The sequence below is a fragment of the Piliocolobus tephrosceles genome, chromosome 12 (genome assembly GCF_002776525.5).
Source record: "Piliocolobus tephrosceles isolate RC106 chromosome 12, ASM277652v3, whole genome shotgun sequence".
NCBI classification, from domain to species: domain Eukaryota; kingdom Metazoa; phylum Chordata; class Mammalia; order Primates; family Cercopithecidae; genus Piliocolobus; species Piliocolobus tephrosceles.
The window spans coordinates 11,794,489-11,811,791 of NC_045445.1; the positions used below are offsets into that span (position 1 = coordinate 11,794,489).

The 17,303-nt window shown below is 38.3% G+C and overlaps 1 protein-coding gene across 1 annotated transcript; it reads right to left on the reverse strand.

Moving 5' to 3' along the window:
- Positions 1-13,387: 13,387 nt before the first annotated feature.
- CDR1 (cerebellar degeneration related protein 1) lies at positions 13,388-14,391 on the reverse strand. Its single transcript, XM_023194688.2, is given in 4 exon segments — positions 13,388-13,636; positions 13,638-13,763; positions 13,765-13,937; positions 13,940-14,391. Coding segments are annotated over 4 exon segments (777 nt in total). The 5' UTR covers positions 14,253-14,391; the 3' UTR covers positions 13,388-13,471.
- Positions 14,392-17,303: the final 2,912 nt, after the last annotated feature.

The window sequence follows — 17,303 nt, forward strand, 5'->3', positions numbered from 1 at the left end:
AGGCTGAGACCTACTGGGCTGCATTCCCAGGAGGTTAAGGCATTCTTATTCACAGGATGAGATAGGAGGTCGGCACAAGATACATGTCACAAAGACCTTGCTGATAAAACAGCATGTGGTAAAGAAGCCAGCCAGAATTCACCAAAACCAAGATGACGATGACAGTGACCTCTGGTCGTCCTCACTGCTCATTATATGCTAATTATAATGCCCACCTACCAAGCACCTGGATTTAAAAATTGGTAACAATTTAGCCAGGTGTGGTGGCTCACACCTATAATCCCAGCTACTCCGGAGGCTGGGCGGTTGCAGCGAGCCAAGATCGCACCACTGTACTCCAGCCTGGGTGATAGAGTGAGACTCCATCTCAAAACAACAGTATAAACATTGTTAACATTTTTTCCATAAAATAAATTACTGATAACATTATATATGTGTTTGCTTCAGGTCCTCCCCTGACAAAACATATATTTATTTATATTACCACAGTTCCACGACTGCATCCAGTAGAATCAACAGCAGTGACCTAATGTCATCTAACAGCCTACTTATGCTCAGATTCCCTCAGTCCTTCCAAAACTACGAGTGACTATTTATTGACTGATTATTAGTGAAGCGTTATCAGAAGATCTGAGATCTGAGAACTTGGTACTGTTGCTTAGTTGATATGGGTCATAGTATGGATTGGTGGAAGAACAAAACTTCAGACAACAAAATAGATAGTAATTATTTATTTGAAAACACTTTCCTCTCCAAGCTACACTAACCCAAAGAAACTGAGGGATCACCTAAGATCAACTTGAGCGCTCAACCTGGTTACCCAAGGGTTATGGCACTACCAGAAACTCTCAGGCTCTAGAGAGAGAAAAGACCATTGGGAGAGAACTCCAGACACTTGTGGATGGATAGTCAGTTGTTTATTCCAACATCATTTTTTGAGTAGTCCATCCTTTCCTTAGTGTTTTGAAATTCTACCAGAGAACTGTAAAAATACTAAAAATGAATAAGTGAACACATTTGTATTATCTTATTGGGGGGAAGACTCTTCAAAGAAGCAAGGCAGAGACAGTTGACTACATAAATACTAGAAGCAACTTTATGGCAAAAGACAAAAGTAATAAAATTCAAAAGTAAATGACATGCTTGGAGAAAATATTTGCAATATAGAGAGGATTAAAAATAAGATCTCTAAAATGTTAACAGTACCTATAAATCAGTAAGAAAAAAATATAACGTGGAAAAGGGATAAGAACAAGTATTTAAAGAGGAAAGATGATTAAAGAAATCAATTAAAACAAAAATTAGATACCTTGTTATTTACCTTCTAATTGATACAAGTCACAAATGCTGATTATGTTTCATGTTGGTTAGTACATGAGAGAAAAGAACTCTTATTTGCTTTTAGCATACCAATTGGTACAACCTTTGTAAGGGCAATTTGGCATACACACACACACACACATATATATATATATATATATATATATATTTTTTTTTTTTGAGATGGAGTCTCACTCTGTCACCCAGGCTGGAGTGCAGTGGTGCGATCTTGGCTCACTGCAACCTCTGCCCCCTGGGTTCAAGTGATTCTCCTGCCTCAGCCTCCCAAGTAGCTGGGATTACAGGTGCCCGTCACCATGCCCAGCTAATGTTTTGTATTTTTAGTAGACATGGGGTTTTACCACGTTGAACAGGCTGGTCTGAAACTCCTGACCTCGTGATCCCCCTGCCTCAGCCACCCCAAGTGCTGGGATCAGAGGCGTGAGCCACCACGCCCGACCTTGGCATATATTTTTATTACTCCAAATTTCTGTGTTTCTCACTAGCTCATAAGCTACTCATTTAGATTGCCTCTGTTCCTGACCTCATTTCCTATTTTTATGTTTGCTTTTTCCTAGATGGTGTGCTTCTCACCTCAGCCTGGTAGCCTGACTTTGACTCCTGAGTTCTACGATCGCTTCACAACTGCAAGTCATTCTCATACAAAATTTAAGTTTTCCTAAGTCTGCGCCTTTGAGAGCTTTGGAATGGTATGCAAGTTCAAGTCACCATCCTCTTTCTTGCTACCTCCTGTGAGAAGACCAGCATTTGGGTTACTTGTTTCTACCCTTGTTCTTCTGCTTGATATTGTTGCTTCTGCAGCCATTGATCACACACATGTTGTCATACAAAAACTGGGTAGCCTTTTTATTTGTCTTGTGAATTTTATCGTTTGGTTCTTACGTATTACAAATTAATATTGTGTACTCTCAGTGATATGCAACTTTCAGTCATTGTAAATTTGCATGAGTTAGGGTGAGAATGGCATGCAAGCAAAAGAACAAGAGGGATGATAGAGATGCAAGAAGAGTAAAGAGGGCAAGAAAGGTTATGTTAATAGCGAACACAATGAAAGTTCTTTAAATGCTTGATAATGGTGAAAGCAACACTTCCTAGGTCATATTTTTGGTGTTAATGAACCTACACATCATACAATAAAGAAAAATGAGAAAGCAGTTGGGGCCAGTGAATCGGGGGCACACAAGAATCACTGAGAAAATCATACATAACTCAAAATGCCACAATAGAGAAAATACAAAGAGATGTGCACTTGTGGCTTCTGAAACAGAGAAGATTGAATAGGTCTCTTTCTGTATGTAAAATCTGCCAGTGAGCATCACAAAAATGCAAATTTAAATTTCAATCTGGATGGAAAGTTATAAAATTCATTGCAAGTAATGGGTGGTTGGGTAGGTTTAAGAAATGCCAGGTGGGCGGATCACTTGAGGTCTGGAGTTTGCAACCAGCCTGGCCAACATGGTGAAACCTTGTCTCTACTAAAAGTACAAAAATTAGGCATGGTAGTGGGTGCCTGTAATCACAGCTACTCAGGAGGTTGAGTCAGGAGAATCGCTTGAACCCAGGAGGCAGAGGTTGCAGGTGAGCCGAGATCGTGCCATTGCACTCCAGCCTGGGTGACAAGAGTGAAGCTCTGTCTCAAAAAGGAAAAGAAGAGAGGAGAAGAGAGAAGAGGAGAGGAGAGGAGAAAAAAGAGAAGAGAAGAGAAGTGAAGCGAAGCTGTGGCCTGTAATGAAAGGAAGTGGAGAAGTGGCTGGCAGAGGAAGCAGATTAAGAAGCTGCCGGAGAGAATCCTGAATACCTGAAGAAGATTGAGGAAAATGGCAATTTGCTTGAGCAGGTTGTCAGTGCTCTGAAACTCTGGAAGCAAATGCCTACTTGCACATCTATTGCAAAGCATGAGAAAAGGACCAGAGGCGTCAAGCCTGGAGAAGACAAACTCGAAATTCTGCTTTGTTCTAGTGTGTTCTGATTAAACAGATTCCAAAATTGTTGCCTTTGTTAAAGAGAAGGCCAGAAACACTTTTCTGTCTACATGAAGGGAAACCATAAAATATGGATCACTGAGAAACTCTTTTTGAACTGGTCCTTGAAGTGTTTTGTTCTGAGATTAAATAATATTTAAATGAATAAAAAATCTTGACTTCACAGTGTTGCTGATTCTGGACACTGCTCCTACAGACAAAAATGCAGTCGTAAATGCTGCTCGTTGTGTTCAAGTCATCTCCATTACCCCCAGTATGACTCCACTCCTTCAACTCATGCATCTGAGAGCGCTAAAGTTTCTGATGTACTATGCTCGGCCTGTATTTTCACTACCTGCAGATCTTATCAGAGACACCAGAACTTTACTGTGAAAGTGGCTTGGCAAAATTTCTCCATTTGTAATGCCTTAACAGGTATAGAAGAATCAGTGAGACAAATAAAACAATCAACACTTAATGAAGTCTGGCAGAAATTTTGGAATGAGGTTGTGACTGATTCGGAAGGTTTCCTTCCAGTGGTAGAAGAAATTGAAAATATTGTAACATCTGCAAACCATTTGAATAATGAAGGCCTCGAAGACATTGAGTTAAGTGACATTACTGAATTGTTAGACTCTCACCGTCAAAAGATACATTAGAAATATTTTGGAGATGTGATCACATCAAAAGGCAATAAAAGAAGCCAGCATACGTTAACATCCAGAACTCTAAGAATGTTCAAGTATCTACTCCACAAATGAAATTATCACAGTGATTCAAAAGAAAGACATCCTTTGGTGGACTACATATTGACTTTCAGGTAAGGCTTAGATGATTACTTACAATCCTATAAAGCAGTAGTAATAAACCTCCAAACAAACACTGATAAGTATTTTCTCTCTGCTTACTTGAAAGGGGAGAAGAGGTTGACATTAGGACATGTCGTTGAAACCCGTTCTGCAAACAGAAAAACAGGAAGTAGAAATGCCACACACAGATGGTTAAACCTTGGGATTCAGACTCTGATGGCTCTGATGATGTGGTGATTTGTATGCTGGGGATGAAAGAGGAGCAGAAGACTGAGCTTACATCTCTTCAGACGAAATGCAATTTTCTCTATTCTTTCCCTGTTACTACTGTTATGACCAAGCATTTTCACTGATGCGTTATCATCTTCATCTTGAGATCACAAAGGAAGTTAATTGCCTGATATACACTATTGCTAATATAAGATATCATTGATATTTATTTTATTGTTTTATTTTGGTGAACAAACTAATTGTCTGGGCTTTCGTAATACTCACATCCCTGCCTCATTTTTTCCTAAAAGGTCTTAAATTCCTACAACACGAATACTCTGAGAGTTTCAGGAACTCAACTATGGCATTTAAGGAGGTGTGCTGCCACTGTACTTGGCTGGATGATTTGATTTTGTACTCTTGATCTGAAATTTGTTTTAATTCTGATTAAGCCTAACTTGTGATCTCACCAGAAAGGATTAGTTTGGTATAAGTTAAATTAATTTGTTTTGCAGCAGTTCTATATGTTAGCTATTGGCTGACCCTGAAAAGCAGTTTATTTATGTTAAATTTCCAGATTTCCTTTGGTAGCTAATCAAGGAGGAACAGCTGCTAGAGTTCGTTTTCATAGATTCTTTCTGTTCTCATATCTGGCCTCCCCAGTGATTCGAAGAGTTGAATATCCTCCAAAAAAAAAAAAAAACCAGATATTATTACTTCCTGTTCTCTGATGGTGATGGAGACTTCATTCTCAGATTGTTTTTAAATTCCCTCCATAATTCCATATATTTACTTTATTTGATTCAATTGTGTTACAAAAGTTAATGTTATGGTTGTTTTAATTTTGGATGTTTGGAATTTTCCAGGCAGATTTGACAGAGGGAAAAAAAAAATCACAAAGCCAGAGATATGACGCTGTTATCTTGTTCTAAGAATTTTGAGCAAAGACATAGGATGAACCTGCCTGTTCTTTTGGCTGCTTGTACACATTCCCAACTGATGTCCATTTTGAACTCAGTTGGACAGTTATTCTGGGGAATAGAGAGGAAGTCCAAATAACAACGCTGTTGTTCTGTCTTAATTGCTATTTGTGCCGGATTCACAGCACTGACCTCATCATTATATCTGATAATGATGCACAGAAAACCTGAATAGAGAAAAAAAGAAAGATAGTTCATTGGCATGTGCTTGCGAAAAAGAGACTTTATATAACTTGAGAAAACATAAAGACAACCTGGAATAAGGAAATGTATGTACAGTAATGAAAAAAATGCTTTAAACAGCTGTGTCAAAAACTGACATCGGAGAGCAAATTGAATTTGGTTTTGTAGGAAGCAGGAAACAAGCCCACTCCACGTGAAATTTGGCATAAGGGAGTCCAGTAACTTTCTCCTCAGTCTGTGAACTATACGTGAGTTTGACATTTTGAAGGAAAAGGAACAAAAATGTTTAAAAGGACTTTTGCACAGCAAATGAAACTAGCATCAGAATGAACAGGCAACCTAAAGAATGGGAGAAAAATTTTGCAATCCACCCATCTGACAAGGGTCTAATATCCAGAATCTGCAAGGAACTTAAACAAATTTACAAGAAAAAACAATCCCATCAAAAAGTGGGCAAAGGATATGAACAGACACTTCTCAAAAGAAGACACTTATGCAGCCAGCAAACATGAGAAAAAGCTCATGATCACTGATCATTAGAGAAACACAAATCAAAACCACAATGAGAGCCAGACCAGGGTCCGGTATGGACAGCCCCTCATCCTGGAAAACGGGTCTTGGCCAGAAAGGCAGCCACCCCCTTGCGCGTCATGTAACACACGTTCATGAAGAACCTGGCGCTAAACCATTCCTAGACAACCTACTTCTGGGTCGGGGTTTCATGAGTAGCAGAGCAACTTCTTCACTGCTATCTATTGAAAGTGAGCCCTCCACACAAGGGTTTGTCTGCCTGCGTGCTCGGGGGGCCGTTGGACCAGTGGTGCCGTCTGTCCCTATTCCTTCCTTTCTCCCACCACCCTCTGGGGTCCTCCTTACCCCAGCCCGCGTGTGCCGACCTACTCTGGGTGTGTCTCACGCTGGCCTGTCCACACCTGCCGCGCGTCCGGCCCGTCAGAATGGCAATTATTAAAAAGTCAGGAAATGATAGATGCTGGAGAGGATGTGGAGAATAGGAACGTTTTTACACTGTTGGTGGGAGTGTGAATTAGTTTAACCATTGTGGGAGACAGTGTGGCGATTCCTCAAGGATCTAGAACCAGAAATACCATTTGACCCAGCAATCCCATTACTGGGTATATATCCAAAAGATTATAAATTATTCTGTTATAAAGACACATGCACATGTATGTTTGTTGCAGTACTATTTACAATAGCAAAGACTTGGAAGCAACCCAAATTCCCATCAATGATAGACTGGATAAAGAAAATGTGTCACACATACACCATGGAATACTATGCAGCCATAAAAAAGAAAAATAATTGAGATCATGCCCTTTGTGGTACATGGATGAAGCTGGAAGCCATCATTCTCAGCAAACTAACACAGGAACAGAGAACCAAACACCACATGTTCTTACTCATAAGTGGGAGTTGAACAATGAAAACACATGGACACTGGGAGGGGAACATCACACACAGGGGCCTGTTGTGGGGTGGGGGACAAGGGAAGGGAGAGCATTAGGACAAACACCTAATGCATGCAGGACTTAAAACCTAGATGAAGGGTTGATGGGTGCAGCAAACCACCATGGCACATGTATACCTACGTAACAAACCTGCACATTCTGCACATGTATCTTGGAACGTAAAGTAAAATAATAATAATAAAAAAAGGGCTTGATTGCATGGTTATAGTTGAGATGACAGATATTCTTCAACATGCTCAAATGAGGAAGATGAAGGTTGAAAACCCATTGTAGGATACTGTGGATCTAACGATCCGCCACAGTTCCAGGAGAGCTTATGCTCTTGATCTAAACCACAGTTGTTCTCAACACTGACTGTATGTCAGAGTAATGATAGAAAGCTTTGAAAAATATAGATTTTCGGGAACTGCACACAGACCTGCTGAATCAGGGATAGGGCCAGAATCTGTATATTTCAAAAGTTCCTCCAGTGTTTCTTTATATAGCCATGGTTCTCAAACTGCCGCTTGAAAGCTAAGGAAAATTATGATAGAAAATATAAATGGTAGTGGGCCCAGGAACTAGGAAACCTTGATTTGTTCTGCCACTAGTTCAATGAATGGTCTTATTCAAGTCACTCCTATCTTTCCTTGTCTTTCAAATGAGAGAGTAAGACTACTTGGTGTCTAAAGTCTTTCTATCTCTGACATTACCTTGAGAGAAAGGTGCATCAACCACCATGGTTGATTTTGAGAATATCTGAACTTTTTCATAGAGACCAAGGTAAACAGGAGTATTATTGCATTGTGTAATTGTGCTCATCGTTCAAGTTTTACCATGTTTTAGTCCCTCCCAGAAAAGGAAGTAGGGCATGATGCCGTAGAAACAAGGCAAATGTAGACACCAACTCTCTGAAAGGAAAGAGAGGAAATGCCTACTGGGAGTTTCTTTGTCTGTGATAATAGTCTTTTTCCCCACTCTGGGTTATAGGGTTTGGGAAAAATAATGCATAGATATTGTGTGTAAAATGCCAATATTTTGTATCTATTGTTTCCACAAACCCAAACAGAGAACTCTGTATGGTGAATGCTTTAAGTTTTCATAGATCATTTCCTTCTTCTTAATCACATCTACAGGTAAATGTTTTTAAATCAGTGATCTTTTCCTTAGTATAATCACTGGTTCTATATGACTTTAAAGAATGAGCCGTTTTGGTTGGGCGCGGTGGCTCACGCCTGTAATCGCAGCACTTTGGGAGGCCAAGGCGGGCAGATCACAAGGTCAAGAGATTGAGACAATCTTGGCCGACATGGTGAAACCCTGTCTCTACTAAAAATATAAAAATTAGCTGGGTGTGGTGGTGTGCACCTGTAATTTCAGCTACTTGGAAGGCTGAGGCAGGAGAATCACTTGAATCTGGGAGGTGGAGGTTGCAGTGAGTCAAGATCGCGCCACTGCACTCCAGCCTGGCGACAGAGTGAGACTCCATCTAAAAAAAAGAAAAAAAAAGCTGTTTTGATAATTTTACCATTTATTGAGATTACTACCTTGGCAATTTTTTCATTTAATTTGACCAGAATTAGAGAAATAAAAGGTTAAATTGAATTGCATCAACTAGGAACTCTTAATATAAATAATAAAATGAGAAATATGATTTTAGTTGTCATGGGAATATTTTGACTTTGGCTTGATGTATGGAAACATTTATCTAGGGCCCAGGTCATTTGAAATAAAATATTGGGATAAATCAAATTATTGTTTAAGACAATATCCAGTTAAAACAACCTAAGAAGTATCACTGATGAGAGTCAAAGAACATTTTACTGTGATTAAGTTCAACAAGTCAGCAAAACTTGTAGGAGGATGAGAAAGTTTGGTATAGGCTAAGGTAGAAATAGAAGTTAATGACAACACTGCCATGTAAATAAGTATTTTTTTCTTGTTTAAGAATAGTCCCCCAAATATAAAAGCTGAGGTTTCTTTTAGTATGTTTTATGCACAGTTTGAGTGGAGAGAATCTGTTGTCAAATGGTTTGGGTAAATTCTTGAGCTCAATATTACAAAGTGCATGGAAATTCCCTTCTTTACAGACATGTTTAACCATTGTGGCAAAAAGAAAAAAAAAAAAAAGAGAGAGAGAGAGAGGGGTGGGGAGAAAGGGCAGCCCAGGCTGATGAAATGGGACGAGTATGTTAGGAAACTTGTATTACATTTAAAAAGAACTTTTCGTTGAAAATCTTTTAAGTTCAAAATGCAGAGAAAGCTCTTTAAATTACACATTTGGATTACATAGCTTCTACCACCTGAATGCTAATAAAGGGTTTTGACAGTATATATAGTCTAAAAGCTTGTGTGAACAATGTTTACGCTGTGAAATGCATTGATCACTGAACTTTACATAGTGTTATTACCTTTTAATGGCCTTTGATGTCAGTGTGTTATGGTTGCTAAGAATTCAGAAATATGATGTACTATGAACAGAGTGTATGTATTACTGAGAACTACAAAATCAAATAGAAAATAGATGAAAGAATAAGTATCATTAGCATAAATAACAAATACTGAGAAATTAAGTATGAATCTATTGTGTTTGAGACATTGCACTTCATCTTTCTTGCATTGCTACATAAAGCTAAAGATATAATTAATTCATCTTAGCAAACACCTAGAATTGGTTCTTGACTACTTGGCAGTGGTATGGTATCACAGTGATAAGAAAATGGAACTTAAAGTGAGAGCTCTGCCACTGACTTCTTGACTTCTTGTCTGCTCTGGACTGGGGGCACCCTCTTTTTGGGTGAGTGGCACTTAGTCCTGGCAGTACCACCCCTGGGTTATTGGGTTGTGGAGAATGAGCACGGAGCCAAGGTTTTGTAATCACATGGATCTGCTTTCAAATCCTGCCCCTACCAATTACCAGCTGTGTGACTGTGGGCTTATTTCTTAACCATTCCAGACTTCAGTTTCTGATCTGTAAAATGGGGTCAAAAATACCTGCATTGTAGGATTGCTATAAGATTATATGAAATCCTTAGTACAGTGCCTGGTACATAGTAAGCGCTCAATAAATTGTTATTATTATTATATGAATAAGCATTATGCAACCAGAATATGAGAGCTTGTGCCTATCTTTGCAAAATTTTCACATTTTGATACTTAATTTCCCTCAAATTAAGGTATGCATGATGGTTTTAAGATGAGAGAAGGAAGTTTAAAAATGAGTTTTAGTATTTCTTTTTGTTTGCTGATGAAGGATACATGAAACAATAATTTGCTTGTCTGTAAGTTACTCCCTGATCTGCAGTGATTCTTTATGCTATAATATGGTTATCATTGCATAACATTTATTTGTGTAGTGACTAGAGGTAATCTCAGTTTTGGACATGGATGTGTTCTTATTCTCTAGAAAATAATCCATCTACTTGTTTCCACTTTAAAGAAAATTAGGTAACTGTGATATAGGGGTAAAGATAAAGCTAAATAGGACCTGTTTTTGCTTGACCACCAAGGTATTAGCTTAGCTGCCTTTTGAGAGAATTTGTGTAAGTCTGTGTAATCTTACTAGGCAAGGAAAATTCCTCACAGCTGGCTTCTGAACTTCTTTGAATTTCATGTATTCTATGATGGCATTCAAGAAGTTTAAAATAGTGTTATTCAGAATGCTAAGTGTTCATCATAACTGATGCTGCGTCTGCTGAGTGACAGAAATGTCACTGCCTTAATTCTAGCCTCCACTACCACTTACCTACATAACTGTATTAGCCTCACATCCCAACCCTTTAAGTGTTTTAGCTTGGAGTATTAGGTGTTCTACTATATGTATCTAGTAGTCTTTGCTATTCAGCACCTTGCTGCTCAACTGACTTTCCTTATGTACAGTTCTGATTCCAATACCTCCTTGTTCGTAGATGTCTAATGACTACCCATTGTCTATCTACTCCACTACTTGATCTTTAAATCATGCATGGCCTAGTTCCAGTGTACTTTCCCAGTTTTGTATGCCAGTGTTCTCTTTCATGTAATATATGTAATAGTTCCTGACTCCTCAGCCTTATCTAAGTACTAAGGGCCTTCAGCCCACAGCTCAAGTCTGATCCCTTAAGCTTGTCACTTAAGCTCTTTGTCACTTAAGAAATTACATATATTACCTGAAGCCAGGGTGCCTGGGAAGAGTCTACCAAGCTATAATCTTTTTCCTGTTCCCCTCCATAGATGTCCAGTCTGTAGGCGTGGGTTTCTTCTCTAATTTACATAAGCTTCCAGCTTATTTAATTAAATCAGGACATCCTCATCGATCCTCAGCCCTGTTGGTTGGGCCCCTGAATGCAACCCATTTAATTTTGGCTCTGAATACAAGGCTCCCTGTTTGGGCAATTGTCCAAACAGTTGCCTAGAGATCTAAATTCTTAGTTTCTTGCCAGTTTCATCTCCTATCATTACAGCACATGATATTGTTATTTACCATTCGGCTTCAATTTTCTCTGCTTGTTCTCCATGTGAGAACAAGTTCTCTTGTTCTCTGCTTGTTCTCATATGTGAATGCTAGGCTGGAATGTACTTAACTTTACCATATCCTTGATTTGGCATTAGAGCAGCGCATAGCAAACGAAGGCCCCTTGGGCCAAATGCAGCCCAACCATTTTTTTTTTAAGTAAAGTTTTATTGCAGCACAGCCATCCCCATTCATTTACTTACTGTCTGTGACTGCACTACAATGGGAGAGTTGAGTAGTTGCAACAGAGACAATGTGTAACCTGTAAAGCCTTAAATATTTACTTCTGAATCTTTATAGAAAATGTTTGTTGATCCCTGATCTAAAGCCAAGCAGTTCTCTCAACCTAGATACTACTTATTCTTTGATAATTTCCCATTCCCATCTTGTTAACTAATAAGGCCAGTTCATTGAGACTATGAAAAAAGCTTCCAACCCATTCAAACTATTTGCTTTTTCTTGAATTTCCCTGCCTTCTCTTTCTCACCTTTCTAGAATACTATTTCCTTGTGTTTTGCTTTTTAGCAGAAGAGATGCAATAGTATTAAAGACTACAAGAGTAGTCTCATGATGTCTTTTAATTTAATATCTAGGCCCTAATACACAACTCTGAATATTGCTACTATCTTTCAGCATGACTTTCCAATACCATTAAGATTAGGCCTTTCTGTTCTTCAGTTTCTCTAACTCAAGTCTTCTAAGCTCCACAGCTTCCAACATCTTTAATTGCCAGAGCTTCCCGATATTATAACATCCATGCATTCCAGTCCCTGTCCTGCAGCATCTCCAATGCCCTTGTTTTCCAAACTTCCCAGTATTCAAGTTATTAAAAATTTAGGTCTTACTAATATCTCCAACAACCCATCTTCAAAGTCCAGGTCTTGTCTTTCAGGATGCAGAGTTCTAAATTACAAGTCTTCCATGGTCCTAATCCTCCAGTGTCTCCGATATACAGGTGTTCTAGAGGCTATGTATCTCATAGTGTTTAAGTCTAGATTCTTCAATGTCTTCCGGCACTTACATCACAGTTTTTACATTTTTAAATGTCTCCTACATTCTAGTTTTACAGTGTATTTTTATTGCCAATTCCTCCAATGCCCAAGTCTTTAAATACCTGCAAGAACTAGGTCTTACGATTTTCAGGTACATCAATATCCTCAATGTCTGAATGAATAGACCTCTTAATATCCTGGTCTCATATTGTCCAGGCTGCCAGTATTCTTGACGTCCAGCATCTTTAAAATTTAATTCTTCCAACTGTCTTTTGACATAAATATGTCAGTATCCATGCTTACCAATGTCTCCTAAAATTCAGGGCTTCTCATTTTAGGATTTATAAATGTCTACATCTGCTGTTGTTCATATCTGCCAGTATTTAGGAGTTCCAAGGTACAGGACTTACAATATCTCTAATTTCCAGAGATTTCACTGTCTGTGACTTCCAATATTCAATATCCCAATGTTCAAGGTCTCCAGAATCATCAATGTCCAGAGTAACCAATGTCTTCAAAATCCAAGGCTTGCAATGTCTCCAATATCCTGTGCTTACAATGTTTCCAATGTCCAGGGTTTCCATTGGCGCCAGTGTCAAGGTCTTCCAACAACTCCGGGTCTTCCAGCGACTTCAAGTCTTCCAACAATCTCAAGGTCTTCCAGATAATCCTGAGCTTCCGGAAAATCAACATCTTCCAGACAATCCATGTCTTCCGGACAATCCATGTCTTCCAAGAAGCTCCAAGTCTTCCAGTAAATCCAGTCTTCCAGCAATTTTAGGTCTTCCACCAAATCCAGATCTTCCAGGAAAATCCACGTCTTCCAGAAAATCTGTGTCTTCCAATAATTTCAAGGTCTTCCATCAAATACAGATCTTCCAGCTAATCCATGTCTTCCAGAAAAATCTATGTCTTCCCCCAAATCCAAGTCTTCCAGTAAATCTAGTTCTTCCAGAAAAATCTAGATCTTCCAGTCAATCAGTGTCTTCCAGAAAGAAATCCAGGTCTTCCAGTCAGTCAGCGTCTTCCAGAAAAATCTATGTCTTCCACCAAATCCAGGTCTTCCAGCCAATCCACGTCTTCCGGAAAAAATCCAGGTCTTCCAGCCAATATATGTCTTCCTGAAGATCCACGTCTTCCTGAAGATCCACGTCTTCCTGAAAATCCATGTCTTCCAGAAAATCCATGTCTTCCAGTGACCTCCCAGTCTTCCAGAAAATCCACGTCTTCCCAACAATCCAGGTCTTCCGGATAATTCGGGTCTTCCTGAAAATCTATGTCTTCCAAAAAAGCCATGTCTTCCAGAAAATCCACGTCTTCCAATGGCCTCCAGGTCTTCCAGACTATCCATGTCTTCCAGAAAATCCTTGTCTTCCCTCAAATCCATAGCTTCCAAAAAATCCAAGTCTTCCAGAAAATCCTTGTCTTCCCTCAAATCCATAGCTTCCAAAAAATCCAAGCCTTCCAGGAAATCTGTGTCTTCCAGCAAATCCACGTCTTCCGACAAGCCATGTCTTCCAGACTATCCACGTCTTCCAGAAAATCCTTGTCTTCCCTCAAATCCATAGCTTCCGAAAAATCCAGGTCTTCCAGGAAATCTGTGTCTTCCAGCAAATCCACGTCTTCCAACAAAGCCATGTCTTCCATCAAATTAATGTCTTCCAGCCTACCTGTGTCTTCCAACAAAGGTACGTCTTCCAAGAAAGGTACGTCTTCCAAGAAAGGTACGTCTTCCAACAAAGGTACGTCTTCCAAGAAAGGTACGTCTTCCAACAAAGGTACGTCTTCCAGAAAATCCATGTCTTCCAACCAAGCCATGTCTTCCAGAAAATCCACATCTTCCGGAAACTATATGTCTTCCAACTAAGCTACGTCTTCCAACAAATCCGTGTCTTCCTGTATCTCCAGGTCTTCCAGCATCTCCAGGGCTTCCAGCATCTGCTCGTCTTCCAACATCTCCCCGTCTTCCAGCATCTCTGTGTCTTCCAGCATCTTCATGTCTTCCAACAACTACCCAGTCTTCCATCAACTGGCTCAATATCCATGTCTTCCAACGTCTCCAGTGTGCTGATCTTCTAACATTCAGGTCTTCCAGTGTCTGCAATATCCAGGTATTCTATCATGTTCTATAGTCCAGATCTTCCAAACTTTCCCCAGGTCCAGGCCTTTTCAAATCTAGGCTTCCCCTGTCTGAGCCTTCCCATGTTAAAATCACTCTACAGAAAAATCTTCCAACTCAACTATTTCTGCTTCTAGTTGAATTAGCTTCAAAAACATTTAATGGGACATTCCTCCTTATAGACCAGATCTTAGGAACCAACTGTGCTGCAGTTTGTGTTTCTTACAATTAGGAAATGTGTATTTAATCTCTACAACTTTTAAAAATAATGTCCACAATAAAACTTCTGCAGAATAAACAGATAGGACTGCTGCAATAAATTTTACTACTTCACTAGTGCTTACAGTTTTTATACAGTTGACTATGTTTAGGTCTAAGTGAAATTTTTATTTAATGAGAAAAATTCCTGTTTAAGACTGGTATTTTAGGTAAAGTTAACATGTAGTGTATTATTTGTCCATTTTAAGTGATATCAATTTTTAACATTGGTCTTATGTGACCAAAGAATAATATAATAATAATAACAACAACACTTAACATAGCATTTGCTACATCCAGGCACTGTTCTAAGATCCTTACATGCATTAACTCATTTAATCTTCACAACAACCCATTGAAGCTAGGTACCATCATTATCCCTATTTTACAGATGAGGAAACTGGCACACAGAGGTGAAGTAAATTGTCCACAGGACACAATTACTAAATAATGGAGCCGGATTTAAACCCTGCTAGCCTGTTGTGAGAGTCCATGATTGTAACCACTATGCTGTGATATCTGTTGTTTAAAATCATGATAGAATGATGTGATCCAAAGGTTGATTGCTTCCACATTATGTGTAGAATATTATACAATCCCATATACAAATGGTCTCACTTGATCCTGTCACTGCCAGAGTGTATTTGTATGCACAGCTTTTATTCCCCAACCAGCTACTACCATTCCCTTGGTCCTGTATATGGAAGTAGGTGCAAACACTTTCTGATACCATAAGGAAGCACTGAGTTCAATTACCCTTTGCTTCAGAATCATATTCATAGCTCCATGCTTTGAGTACTGGTGCTTGGAATTTATCTCTTCTATCTGTTTGAATCCCTTATTACTGACTATTCTCCAGTTTGTACCTTACTATGTGGAGCACTTACCATTAGTTTGTTTCTAACCTCCAGCATCTACCTGCTTCAAATATCACAACCTCCTGGGTTCCTGACCACTGCCTTGTATCCAACTAATGGTAGCTACAACTCCTTAAATCGCAGCATGCTGATCTAGAGAACTAACTACTTGGTTCTCTCAGTCTCAGCTCCCACCAAGTACCTTCAGCAATGTTGCTACCCAGGCCTCTGGCTGACATGAAAACCATGAAAACCACATAATTAAAGTTTTACAGTTAGGTAGGGACTCTCTGAAGATTTAAAATCATCTATATGGTAACAAAAAGGAACAATAATAATATCAATTAAAATAGAAATACCTTCTGAATGTCTAATGATTTATACTTTATAGAGTGCTGTCACCTCATTCATTCATTCATTCATTCAACAAATATTTATTGAGCGCTAACTGTATGCCAGGTATGTTTTGATAAAGCTTAAAATAATCTGTGGGAAACAAACAACATACAGATAATCGAAAAATTACTTATCAATTGTAAGGCCATGAAGAAAAAGTAACTGAGAGTCTGGAAAATCAAGGAAAGCATTCCTAAAGAAGTAATATTTATTGTGACTCTGAAGAATCTATATTCTCATTTGGTTCTCACAATATAGCCTTGTGACTTAAATAAAAAAGATTTTTTATATATCAGTTTTACTAATCTGAGTGCTAACAATAGCCATGAGACCCAGCTGTTTCGACCTCTTTGTTTTCCCTGCTACTCATTTTGCCTTAAAATATATGTGAAGTACTATTTGAAAATATATATCAAGGGATATAAAAATATACTTTTTGGTTTAGTATATTCCATTTCAAGGAATCCGTCCAAGGAAATTATCTGAAATGTGGATAATTCATGCACAAAGATACTCCTCACATAGTTATTTGGTATAGTGAAAAACAGAAAAACCTTAATCTAACATTAAGGGAATGACTAAGTAAATGTGCTATGTACCTATGATGAAATATTCTTCCGTTAAAATACTATGGCATATTCATTTTATAAGTTAAGTGAAAAATCAGCATACAAGGTTACATAAAGTGTGATGGCAACTATTTTAAAATATATAATCAGTGACAAATGACTAGAAGTAAATGTATTGGGGACTCTAAACTAATTATCACTGGATAGGTTGGATTATGTATGATTTTATTTTCTTCTATATATTCTTTTATTTTTAAGTTCTTACAATGTACAGGTATTTTCTATTCAGGAAAAATATTTAAACAATTGTGCACAAAACTATTATTTATTCATCGTTTTTCTTGTACATGGAATCAAGTTTTACTGTTGGAAACACTTCAAAATATATGTTAGCAAAGTGAAAAAAATAAATTCTCAAATAATTTCAATATCCAGAGATAATCACTGTAAAGATTTTCGAGTATGCTCTTCTAGACACTTTCACTGGTATATTTTCTTGTACAAAATGTAATCATACTGCAATTTAACCTATTTCTTTCTTACACTTAGCAATAAATTGTGAACAACTTTCTATGTCAGTAACTGTGCAGCTATGTAATAATTTTAATATATAATTTATTTACTCCGTCTCCTATGGGTGATCATTAAGTTCCTTCCAATTTTCTTGTAT